Raw genomic sequence first — 11518 nt, 5'->3', positions numbered from 1 at the left:
TTTGAAGTTTCTTCCGACTCCAGCAGTCTATAATTTACCACCTGATAAAAGGGTTGTACTGTGGTTTAGAGTGAGGTGAGAAGGTTTACCAACTAATAGAGCTCAGTTGCCGTATCAACTCAGACATTATTTTCAAAGTAAGAAAGTTAACGTTGAGGTACACGTCTTCTGTAACATCCCAGTTTTCCACTGTAGATAAAGACGAGACAAAGCTGTATTTTAGGATCAGAGCACTAGAGTGGAACTAATACTCTGTTAAGCTGGGAAAACTAGGACTCACCTTGGCTTTGGTAACACAACGTGAAGACACTCTACTTGTATATTTTGAAATCCCCAAATTCTCTTGTAGAAAATGTCAATCAAGCACCATCAAAATATTGTGCTTTTTCAGCCTCTCATCATAAGCAAGCAGTGTTTTCCATTATGGGTTAGAGATAAGGCGAAGTGCTTTATGGATCTAACAACTTCTGAAGCTATTCAAGAGCAAAAGGATGTGACATGTACACAGAGAGAGGGGAGGAGAGAAACTGTTATATATATATATATAACTATATATATATAGTTATCTATAGAATACCATATATAATATATGATATGAATAGAAAATATGTTATATATAGTTATATCTGCAGTATATATTATGTAGGGAGGGATATAGACAGACAGACAGTGAACGTGTTGCATGTATATTATGAGAAGGTCTTCAGTTATAGGTTGCCTGAAAGCAGTAAGTATCTTCCCGCCGAGCTGGGCCGGGCACGGTTTGCTCAGCTGTGCAGGGCACTCTTCTAAAGCATTTATTGTTTTAAGCGCAGCAGTGGCCCTAATACTTGGAGGGGTGCCTGGTTCAGGTGACTTGTGTTTCCCTACATTGTCAGAAACAGTCTTCCCGATTCTTAGTCGTAAGAATTATTGGTTCAGTTTTCAAAGTTTCACTAATATCAAAGGTTAGCTTTTCTTGTGACACGTGAACTTTCTCACTCTGTCAAGACCGTTTTCTTAGCACGGCCCATCATGGACACTGGCTTCCAGATCTCGGACTAATAAAGAGATGCTTCTTTCCACTATTTCTTTCTCAGGTCACGCTGCCAGAGCAGCAGGTCTCTGAGCCATGTAAATGTCGAACCTTGAACCGGGTCCGGTTGTATAAGGCTTTCATGGCACGTTTAACACGACATGACTCAAAGTTTCAAAAGAGCTCAATTCACTTGCATCTCACATACTTGGAGAATTCCCTTTTTCTTACGGAAAGTACCATTTTCTTGAAACATAGCTGCCCTTCCAATTGCATAAGGAGAATCCCATAATCATGAGAGAGGAGACCCCTCGGGTCGGTTGTACAAATGGTCCTGGAAAGGGCGGGAGCAGAGAAGAGCAGCAGGACAGGAGGCTGGTTCGTGGACTGACCGGGAGCCAAGGGTCATCCAGGCCCCCTGGGAGGGGCTCAGAACTTGTCTTTGCAGAGGTTTCAGGAGGATGTCAGGTGGGTGGGGAGGGATGAGGTGTTGCTGGCTGCACCAGCATTACCTGGAATTCCTGCGAAAACACAAATCCCTGGGCCCTGCCTGTGGACACTCCGAGTCAGCAGGACTTTCTGGAAGACCCAGAATCTGTCTTTTTAACAAGTGTCGGGTGGGTCCGATTCCTTCTGTGTGGTGGTTTCGGAACACTTGATTTGTATATTCCAAGCAGGACTCACCAGGCTGATGCCAGCTTGTGCTGTGCTGGTGAGGGTTTAACCTTCACACACACACACACACACCAAAAACAGGCCTTGATTCTGAGCCTTGCTGAGTTCCGGATGCCCACACGTGTACACACACCATGGTGGACATGGTGGCCGATTTCGATCTGACATCAGGGGACACAGAGCTGGGAATAGATGCCCTCGAGGGGCCCCCATGGCCAAGCCTGCAGAGCTGCCCAGCAGCCAGTGGGAGGGTCCAGGGCCAGTGGGTCACGTAGAAAAGGGAACTGGGGAGACAGGTGTGAGCCCAGTGTCCAGGAGATCCTAGTGCCCGGTGGGTGCCGTGTGTGCCTGCTGTGCGGGGGCCTGATGAGAGGGCAGATGACAGATACGTGTCCCTTCCTTTATTTGCCATTTTTTACAACAACGCGTTAGTCTGTAACAGCTCCAAAAGCGACTGATGAGGTTTTTAAATTTCTTTTTATTTTTTAATATTTATTAATATTTTTTTTGGCTGCGTCGGGTCTTTGCAGCATGCAGGATCTTTCGTTGCGGCGTGCGGGTTTCTCTCTAGTTGCAGGACGCAGGCTTAGTTGCCCTGTGGCATGTGGGATCTTAGTGCCCTGACCACGTCCCCTGCATTAGAAGGCAGATTCTTAAGCACTGGACCGCCAGGAAAGTCCCGAGGTTTTTTAATTTCTTAGTTTCATTAGAAACTCAGGGACTTCCCTGGGGGCGCAGTGGTTAAGAATCCACCTGCCAATGCAGGGCACGTGGGTTCCCGCCCTGCTCCGGGAAGATCCCACATGCTGCGGAGCAACTAAGGCCGTGTGCCACAACTACTGAGCCCGTGCTCTAGAGCCCGCAAGCCACAACTACTGAGCCCACGTGCCACAACTACTGAAGCCTGCGCGCCTAGAGCCCGTGCTCCACAGAGAAGCCACCGCAATGAGAAGCCCGCACACTGCAAGGAAGAGTAGCCCCGCTCACTGCAACTAGAGAAAGCCCGCGCGCAGCAACAAAGACCCAACACAGCCAAACATAAATAAATTTATTTAAAAAAAAAGAAAAAGCAACTCCGACTTCGACACTTTACTGTGCTTTAGCACATGGCGGTTTGCTTTTCTTACTGACGCAGAGAGAGCCCCACTGTCGGCTCCGGGCTGTGTTAACGCAGCCCCAGTGGTTCAGGAAGTGTCCTTGCTTGTGTGCCCTCCCTGGGTTTTCAGACCGTGGCCCAGATGCCTCACGTCTTGTTTTAGCTCTTCTATGTTTTAAGAAGATTTTTGTGCATGTGTTTCTTATTCGTCCTCAGCAGAGGGCTGGTTACCCAGTCGTTGCCAGAGGTGGCCTGAAGTGGACATGTCGAGTTCCTTTGTTGTTTGGTTGGGCCGGTTTGTTGGGAACGTGCTTTGTGTTGGGTGCCACCGGGAGCAAGACATCAAATGACTCCTCAGCCCTTGCAGCCAGCCGGGGTCCGACGTGTGACACCACAGCTGCTGCGCAGAACGAAGAGGTGACGCACGCGGGTCCAGGCAGAGTGTCAGGGAACTGGCAGAGGGACAGGAGGGCTTCCGGGGAGAGGTGGCACCGGCCAGGCCCGCACATGTGAGATGGGAGGCGTCACCGTCCTCGCCTTCAGCCGCAGCTGGTACATCAACCCGGCAGACACCGCAGGGACCAGCAGCTCCCGACACCAGCTGAACCCACCCGGCGCCCGTGCCCAGGAGGGGTTGGGCCCAGCCCACGGGCCTGTCTACTGGTCCACACTTCGCACGCTAACCCAGCCGCTACACAGAAACATGAAGTGCAACAGAGGAAACGTTTGGGGTCCACGATCTCCTCTCTGGGGAGCCTCTTAGAGTCATCCTGACGAGAGGCTGAGAGTTAGGAGGTAAACTTTGATCTGCTGTGTATTTCTCTACAGCCAGCTTCTGGAAGAAAAGAGGTGGTGGAAGTGAACTTACTCGGGAATTATTCAGGTTAAAGCCAGCTCCACTCTCCGCAAAAAAAAAAAAAAAAAAAAAAAAGGAAAAGAGAAGAGGAAGCACAGCATATCTAAGGACAGAAAATTAAAAGGCAGTTTTTCCAAAAATGTGAAGGGGTCATTTCAGATCCTTATGGAAAAGAAAGGAGTGTACCAGCCCCGAGCCCGGGACTGGGCTGAAACCCAGCGTCCGCAGGCCTGGCTGGCTGGGACCCAGAGCTTGAGCCCCAGGGAGCCGCAGGCCTGCAGGTGCCCAGGGCCCGGGGCAGCCGGGACGCCAGCGGGAGGAGTGAATTCCGAGCGGCGTGTTGGGGGAAGGGCAGTGACCCAAAATTCGTGGGCCTGGAGATCTGAAAAAAGGAGCAACGCCGGGCCAAAGGGAATGGAACAGAGCTCTTACCTCGGCAGAATACAAACGAGCTCCCTGCCGAGGAGGGAAACAAAATGTCACCACCTCGAACCTGAGGGATGCTCCGGGGGGGCAGGCAGCCCCAGCACTGGACTGGCGACGCGACGCCCTTTAAAGGACAGGAGGGACTTCCAGGCAGAGTGCCCGGTGTCCTCGTGCTGCTCGAGTCCTACCTGTCCAGCGCCACCTGGGCAGATGACAATTTGGGGGTGGGGGTGTGTGTGAGCTCTCCGCTTGCTGTAGTGCCAAGTATGGTTCCATCCAACCTAGAAAACCCGCCAGGGACGCCCGGCCCCGGGTCCGGACTGAAACAAGCAGGTGGCTGTCAGAGCCCGCGCTCCGGGCCACAGCCCAGGAAGGGACAATGTGGCAGCTCTTCCAGAGGCCAAGGTGGTCCTGCGGGCTGTCCAACAAGAGCAAGCCCTCGGCCGTGGCGAAGGGAGAGTGGCAAAGGGGGTCCAGCGTGGGAGGGTCCCCAGGGCCAGTCAGAACCTGGCGAGGATCCCCGGCCGGGCAGCCCGAGGCCGGCTCAGGGGAGCCGAGGGTCTCGCCCAGGAGCGCCCCGTGCTACAGCCGGAAGGGGGTCTCCCGCCGGCCCGCCCTCCCCCGCCGCCGCCGGGGGCTGGGAGGGGCTCCGGAGACTGGGCGGGGGCGCGGCCCGAGCGAAGGTCTGTGCGCTCCAGCGCCCTCTCCCTGCCGGGGGCTGCCCTGCGGACACCGGCCGGCCCGGGATCCCCAGCCTCGGCCCAGCCCCCGTCCTGGGTGCGGCCTCCACAGCCCAGGATCACCCTCGTCCTGCTCACGGCCGGAGACGGGCCGTGTCATCGGTCACGCGCTCGCTGTGGCGGCGTCGGTGGGTTGCACGCCACCCCCAGAAGGGGCTTCCCAAGCACACCCGACCGTGGCGCCGTGGGAAACTCTGGCCCAAACTGTGGGCTGTCCCCGAATGGCAGAGGGCCCTGAACAAAGGATCCGCTTACGACTCGACCGTCGTGGTCACTCGAGATGACGTTCGTCATCAGGATCACCGACTTGCGCAGAAAGAACAGAAGGAAAAGGCGTCTTTATGGAATCAAACGCTTTTATTTGGAATAAGCATCAAGAAAATGAAGGGAGTTGCCTCATAAATGCAGGGCCGCAGAGTACTCGGTGAGAGGTCGGAAAATAACGATAAAAATATTGTGCAGCAGATTAAAATAACCTGAAACTACGATCACTGGCTATGAAGGGCATCCACATGGAACCACACGGGAAATAAATGGTAAAATCTTCAGGCCATTTGCTCTCTTGGCTGCCCTGGTGGCAGGGGAGCCAGCCCGCAGATCTCAGCGCTGCTCTGACCCCCAGTTCACCGGGGCGCCTGCCTAGTGGAGAGCAGGTCGTGCTCTGCCTGCTGGGCTCCCAAGGCCTCCCCGCGTCTCTGAGCCCCCTGACAGGGGCTCGTGCTTCCAGCGAACGGGCTCCAGCACGGGCGGCAGTGGTCGCGCGAGGCTTCACTGGGGCTGCAGCTGGCTCTTCAGTCTGGCAAGTCTCATGAGGCACCTGTCCCTCCACTCCCTCCTGGCAGCTAAGTGCTCCGGGTCATCTGGAACCTTCACGCACATGGCCTGGGAACAGGAAAGAAAAAGAAAAGACAGGAGGGAAAAAGGGGAAAGAAGCATGAAGAGCAACTAACTTGGCAGGGGGGGAAATTTCTCCTATTTATGCAAACTCTGAATTTGCTTTCAGAGACAAAAGAAGCCTGGCAAACCCTAAACTAATGTAACTTTCCAAATCCAGAGGGGCCGACGGTTCCTTCAGACGAGTCCAAATGACCTGCCAGTTCCTTGGTCACACCGCTCGGAGGGTCCCCTGAGACCCTGACGGGGCTATAGACAGTCAGGGACGTGGAACCACAAAGTCAAGCCAAAGAGCCTGGCTACAAACGAATCCTCGCCTTCCACCGGCAGGGGGTCTACACACCTGGTGCACTTTTTCAGCTGCGGCCCCGGAAAACTCTGGAACGGGTCCAAAAGTCTTTAGGACATGTTTCATGCCCTCGCTGTACCTGTCACAGTAGCTTAACATACCTGGAAGCACAAGAAAACAAGAATGCCCAAGTCAGAGAACTCTTGTCTGCGGCTCAAACCAAGAATGTGTCCGGAGGGTGTTGCCCTGGGCTCACCCTCCCGTGGACGAGGCAGGGCTGCGGGTGGGAAAGGCACCCCTGTCAGCGGCCCTGGGCTCACTCCTCAAGCTTTTCTCGGTAATAAAGGCCCGAGAAGCAACCCGACCTCCAGGCCTGGGTCAGCGCCTCTCAGGGACGCTGGGTCGGCCCACGTTCCTGCTTTGATTCCTCGACTATCACATTAATCCTGTTTTCACCACAAGCGTCTCCTTCAACGATGTACCTATGAGGTTACTCGTGTACATGGCTCGAATGCATTTTCTAAGGACCAAAGATGTCACGTTCAACTAAATCCGTTGCCCACTCCGCTCTTATCCCTGGATTCTACCTGGCACTTGACCCACCGGGCGGCGGCGGCCTTAACACGGGCTCCTCACCCCAGGGGCTGGCTAGGCTGTGGCCGCTGGGTTAGGGCGCCGCCAGCCACCCGCCCCGACCTGCATCTGAGCCCCGGCCACACGACTTCCCACTACGCCGGGCCCTCAATCGAAGATGGAGCCCTAGGATTCTGGTGGAGAAGCACATGGACAAGAGGCTCACCCTGGCGGGGCTTGGGGGGGGGGGAGGGAAGCGCCGCACTTAGGAGCAGCGCGCGGGCTGCCTGGCGGAGGCCGACTCCAAGAGGAAGCCCGTCAGCTGCCCACACGCGGGGCGGGCTTGCCTGGACTCACCAATCGGCACACAGCGTGGCCCTCCCTCCCCCATCCCTCCCTCCTGCCCGCCAGGCAGGTCGCCTCGGGCGCCTGGCCCCGGAGCCGCTGAGCTGCGCTGGCCCTTTGCCAACCTCTCTCAAAACCAGGGAGACTCGGCAGTTGGTCAGTCAGGCTAAAAAGATAACAAGGGAACAAACGAAACTGCAGGATTTGCAGAGATCCAGAGCTGGGCCCTCACCGACCCCACGAAAGCTGCGCGATTCATTTAAAATAAAAATGATCTCCGCTAGTTACGCCTTAAAAAAGAAAAACAGCTTCTGTGGGGTTGCTTTTGGTGCATCTCCTAAATTCGCTGATTTCAACTGCATTTGTCCCAAATCGTTTGCCTTCTCTCAGAGGATGATAAAATGATACCCACTTTGTCTTAGAAGAGAAAGTGGGTCGAAGGGTGAGAATTGGAAAATGCAACGTCTCTGACCTTAGCACCTGCAATTAAGTGGTGGACGCTCCCTTTTAAGATGAGGGGTTTCACTGTGTTTACCAGAAGCACCAGGGGACGGTCCAGAGCTCAATATTTACTTCACTGTTACGATTTGTTGGTTTATTCAAACTCAAAGTGATAAAATCCAGACACAAATACAGCTGACTCGTGTTGGGGAAGCAGAGACGCTGAACCAAGTGAGCTGGAGACACTGAGTGAGAAAAGAGCAGGCAGATGTGCTGCAGCCGCGAACTCACCCACTTTCGGAGAAACAAGCTGCCCCGGCCCCCAACCCCCAGCAGTGGGCCACGGGACTCGATTCAGGTGCCGTGTTTCACCTCTGGGTCACTTTACGTTTTCTGAACGAGTGTCCCTCTTTCACTGCCCCTGTGAAGTCATCTGAGTCTCCCAGGGGCTTTCTAGAATCTTTTTTTCCCTACTGCCTTTTATACAATTTGTAGTTTTAAAAGGGCTTTTATTTCTTCAGAACAGAATAAAATATGGTGAAACTCTTTACAGTTCATAACTTCTCCCCAACTTGTTCAGAAAACCAATTAAAACTTCAGTCTCATTAGCATAAAAACACTTTCTATAACATGCACTCAGCTCTCAGGGTAAACAGCCCGTTGTTTGTGGCGAGGCTGGGAGCCTCCACTCGCTCCAGACACAGGAAGTTCACAGTGACTTACAGTCAGGATCCGCGGTGTGCCTGCCTTACTGACAACTTTCCAGTGAAGGTATCACTCTTACTATTATTTGCAACACATCCCCTTCCATCAGAGGGTAAAAAAGGAGGCCTTTAAATATTTCCAACGATAATTTTGGCTTCTCTACACCATGAAAGGTGAACTGAGTGGGAATTATTCTAGAATAACAATTTCATTGAAATTGGAAATTAGGGACTTCCCTGGTGGCGCAGTGGTTAAGAATCCACCTGCCAATGCAGGGGACGCGGGTTCGATCCCTGGTCGGGGAGCTAAGATCCCACACGGGATCCCGCGGGGTGGGGCAACTAAGCCTGCGCACAGCCCCTAAGACCCAACACAGGCTAATGAATAAATAAAAACTATGTAAAAAAAAAAAAATGGAAAGGAAAAAAACCACTTCACCTTTTATCCCACTAGTCTGCCCTTCCCCCATATCTTCTTTACATCCATGCCCTCTGCTCTGTCAACAATACCCTCTTCCAAAAACTCATAGAGCTTACCTTTTTAGAAGACTCTGAACCTAACTTTTTTTTTTTTTTGCGGTACACGGGCCTCTCACTGCTGTGGCCTCTCCCGTTGCGGAGCACAGGCTCCGGACGCGCAGGCTCAGCGGCCATGGCTCACGGGCCCAGCCACTCCGCGGCATGTGGGATCTTCCTGGACCGGGGCACAAACCTGTGTCCCCTGCATCGGCAGGCGGACTCTCAACCACTGCGCCACCAGGGAAGCCCTGAACCTAACTTCTTAAGAGATGCTTATATGGAATAAGAAAAGACGGCGGGGGGAGGGGGGGGGAACAGATTCTCATGAAATTAGATTTAGCTCATTTCACTGGTTTCTAACGAGCCCAGTGTCTCCACACCATGTATTCTCATGCCACCCCTGTGTGTGTGGGGGGGGTCACTGCTGCTATACCCCTTTTACAGGTGGGGAAACTGAGGTGCAGTGCACTGACCTGCCAAGGTCATCTAGCTTACAGGTCAGCGGGGCGCTGGCTGACTCCGCCAGCCAGACCCACCACTCTGAGAGCCGGCGCTGCCTTAAAACGTAGCCAGACGGAGGAGGCGTGCTGGCCTCCTGCTTCTCAGATCCTAAAATACCTCTACCACGTCCAGATAAACTGTAGCTTTCAAAGACTAATAACTAGCCTTAACCTGAGACGTCGCTTTATATAAAGCTATATCCAGAGGAAGGATTCTTGATATATTCTGGTGACACTGTGAGGAATAACGAGCGTTTCCATTGATGCCAAGCCAGATCTCGAAACCGTCTAACTCTGGTCTCTGGAATGCTCTGAAGTTGAAAACTACATCCGTCCACCACTATCATATTAAGCCAATTAGGTTTGCTTATCATTTCTGCTTTGTTTGAAAAATTGCTGTGGGCCTCCTTCCTGTCTGTACACTATTTGATTCTTGAGTTTCTGGTTTCATCGGCTTCTGTTTCTATTTGTTTGAGAGTTAAAGCTGTTCTCAGTCTCTCCCTATAGATTTCTTGTGATACCTGAATTATCTTATTTTTCTCAAGAAAAAAAAAAAAAGGTAGAAAGAAAAAGAAAAACATGACGGTTACCAGGCAGTGTCTACGTCCACTTCAAATGCTTAAATATGTTCCTCACTTTTAAGGTTCTGGTTGAAAAAAACATTTGAAATTTTCCAAGGCTTCATTTTAATGAGCGATCGTGGGAACCCCTGCTCGCTGCTCTCTGCGCAGCCCCGTGCTCAGCGCTGCCCCCTCCCTGCTCCGCCCCGGGGAGAACCATCCCGTACTGAACTGCTTCTGGGCGCACACGTGTGCAGCCGGGCACCAACGCATCTAGGAAACTGCTTGACTCACTCACTGGAAACTATATTCCACCAATTACTGTGGTGAGAAGTGACTGAACTAACAGGAAAACACCATGGAACTCTAAAATCTACGTCCAACAGACTCCCAGGGGTCACCTGCCCCGGCCCCTCGCCCCCCGACCTCACTGCAGGAGTCTCCTCTCAACCCAAGCGTCTGGCAGGTGGGCACCAGCCTCCGGCCCCTCAGCTCCCCTCTCACAGCAGGGCCTCTCCGCACATCAGCTCCAGGTTCTAGAAAGTTCCTCCGGCTGTTTCCGGTCTTCTGTTCTAGCTCCAGCCCCACAAAAGACACAGACAGACAGAAAGACACACACTACTCCGGTCACCTTCTTCTGGACATGCTCCAGTTTCTCAACACGTTCGTTAAACGTAGACCATGGAGCTGAACACAACATTTGTTTTCTATCTGTACTCAAGTTTCACAACTTAATAACCTAATGCTTAAAACAATACACAAAAATTGTACAAATTTATGACAACATAAAAAAGCACAAGGATAAGTTACTTATCATTTCAGCACCAAGAGACAGCAGCAGTAATAACATTTAGGTGACATTTTCCCAGATTTTTATGCATAGCTTTTTTGATTTATTTTGTCTTAATTTGTTGTAGGTTTTATTGCTTGTTTTTCAAATGATGTCCTTTTTTTCAGTTGATTAAAGTCGGGCTGAAAGTTTCATTCTTGGGAGAGTCTCCCCTTCTCAAGTTATTTTTCTTTCAGTGTCACCAGCTCACTGGCTCTCACCTACTCCCCCAGCCCCTGGAGGTCGGCTTCTGGGGCAGCCGCCAGCCAGGCCTGTCCCCGCAGCTGTCACCAGCCCTTCTCCTGCAGAAGCCCCTCCCTCAGGCCTCCCCGCCTTCTGGAAGGAGACCCACGCTCAGCAAACATGCCCAGAAGCTGCTCCTACTTGGGCAGAAGGTGTGTGCAGTCGAGGTGCCGGTGGTCATGTCCCCAGTCCTATTTCTTCTTCTTGCCTCTGTAAAGCACTTCACCATCGTTCTCAGGAAACACAGCTCTGCCTTCCTCAGGCTGGAGGGTCCTTGGCGGTGTCAGCAGCATCTCACCCCCGCCCCCCAGTTCTTGCCACAGGGAGGTGCGTGGAGCCCGCGTGGACTTTCCCCTCAGCCCCTCCCTGTGAATGACGGACTGGCCGCCATCTCCTGCACGACACTGTTTCTATTCAGTTGTAAGAAAAGGCAAGATTGACCGTTACAAAACCATGAAAGCACTAAACAGCACAGAATCCCACCTTGAACCCGACGGAACGGAAGCCTACCTTCGGCGTTGAGGTGCATGGTCTCCAGGGGCCCAATGAACGCGTACCGCATGCCCAGGCCGTCCGACATGACGAGGTCAAGGTCGCTCGGGGACACTACTCCTTCCTAAGTGGAGAGAAGGGGCCGGCAAGGTGGTGAGTCCTCGGGAAAGACCGTTTCATTACCATCATTCTCATCCTGACTTCTCTAGAGCGGGATCCCAAAATTCTCTGCAAAGCACTATCACAGGTTTCATCAAACGCGGCATCACAGAACTGTAGGATACAAACGGATCCTGAAAGGAGAGTGTGCTGTGAAATGGT

At 52.6% G+C, this 11518-nt stretch overlaps 1 protein-coding gene across 8 annotated transcripts in view; it reads right to left on the bottom strand.

The window, feature by feature from the left end:
* Positions 1-5146: 5146 nt before the first annotated feature.
* The window catches only part of CRYL1 (crystallin lambda 1), a 75011-nt gene continuing 68639 nt past the window's right edge, over positions 5147-11518 (bottom strand). For 7 of the 8 annotated variants that reach the window (XM_067713828.1, XM_067713825.1, XM_067713827.1 and 4 more), the window contains 3 exons: positions 11216-11321; positions 6046-6152; positions 5147-5690 (listed from right to left, as the gene is read on the bottom strand). In XM_067713828.1, coding sequence (XP_067569929.1) covers positions 5577-5690; positions 6046-6152; positions 11216-11321 — 327 coding nt within the window. In that variant the 3' untranslated portion in view covers positions 5147-5576. Of the gene's footprint in view, positions 5691-6045; positions 6153-7873; positions 11116-11215; positions 11322-11518 lie in introns of those variants that run through there. The other variant, XM_067713829.1, reaches the window with a different exon arrangement.

This window comes from Pseudorca crassidens, chromosome 18, assembly GCF_039906515.1.
Source record: "Pseudorca crassidens isolate mPseCra1 chromosome 18, mPseCra1.hap1, whole genome shotgun sequence".
NCBI classification, from domain to species: domain Eukaryota; kingdom Metazoa; phylum Chordata; class Mammalia; order Artiodactyla; family Delphinidae; genus Pseudorca; species Pseudorca crassidens.
Note: the sequence above shows the minus strand (reverse complement) of the source record. Positions and strands in the feature narration are given on the sequence as shown.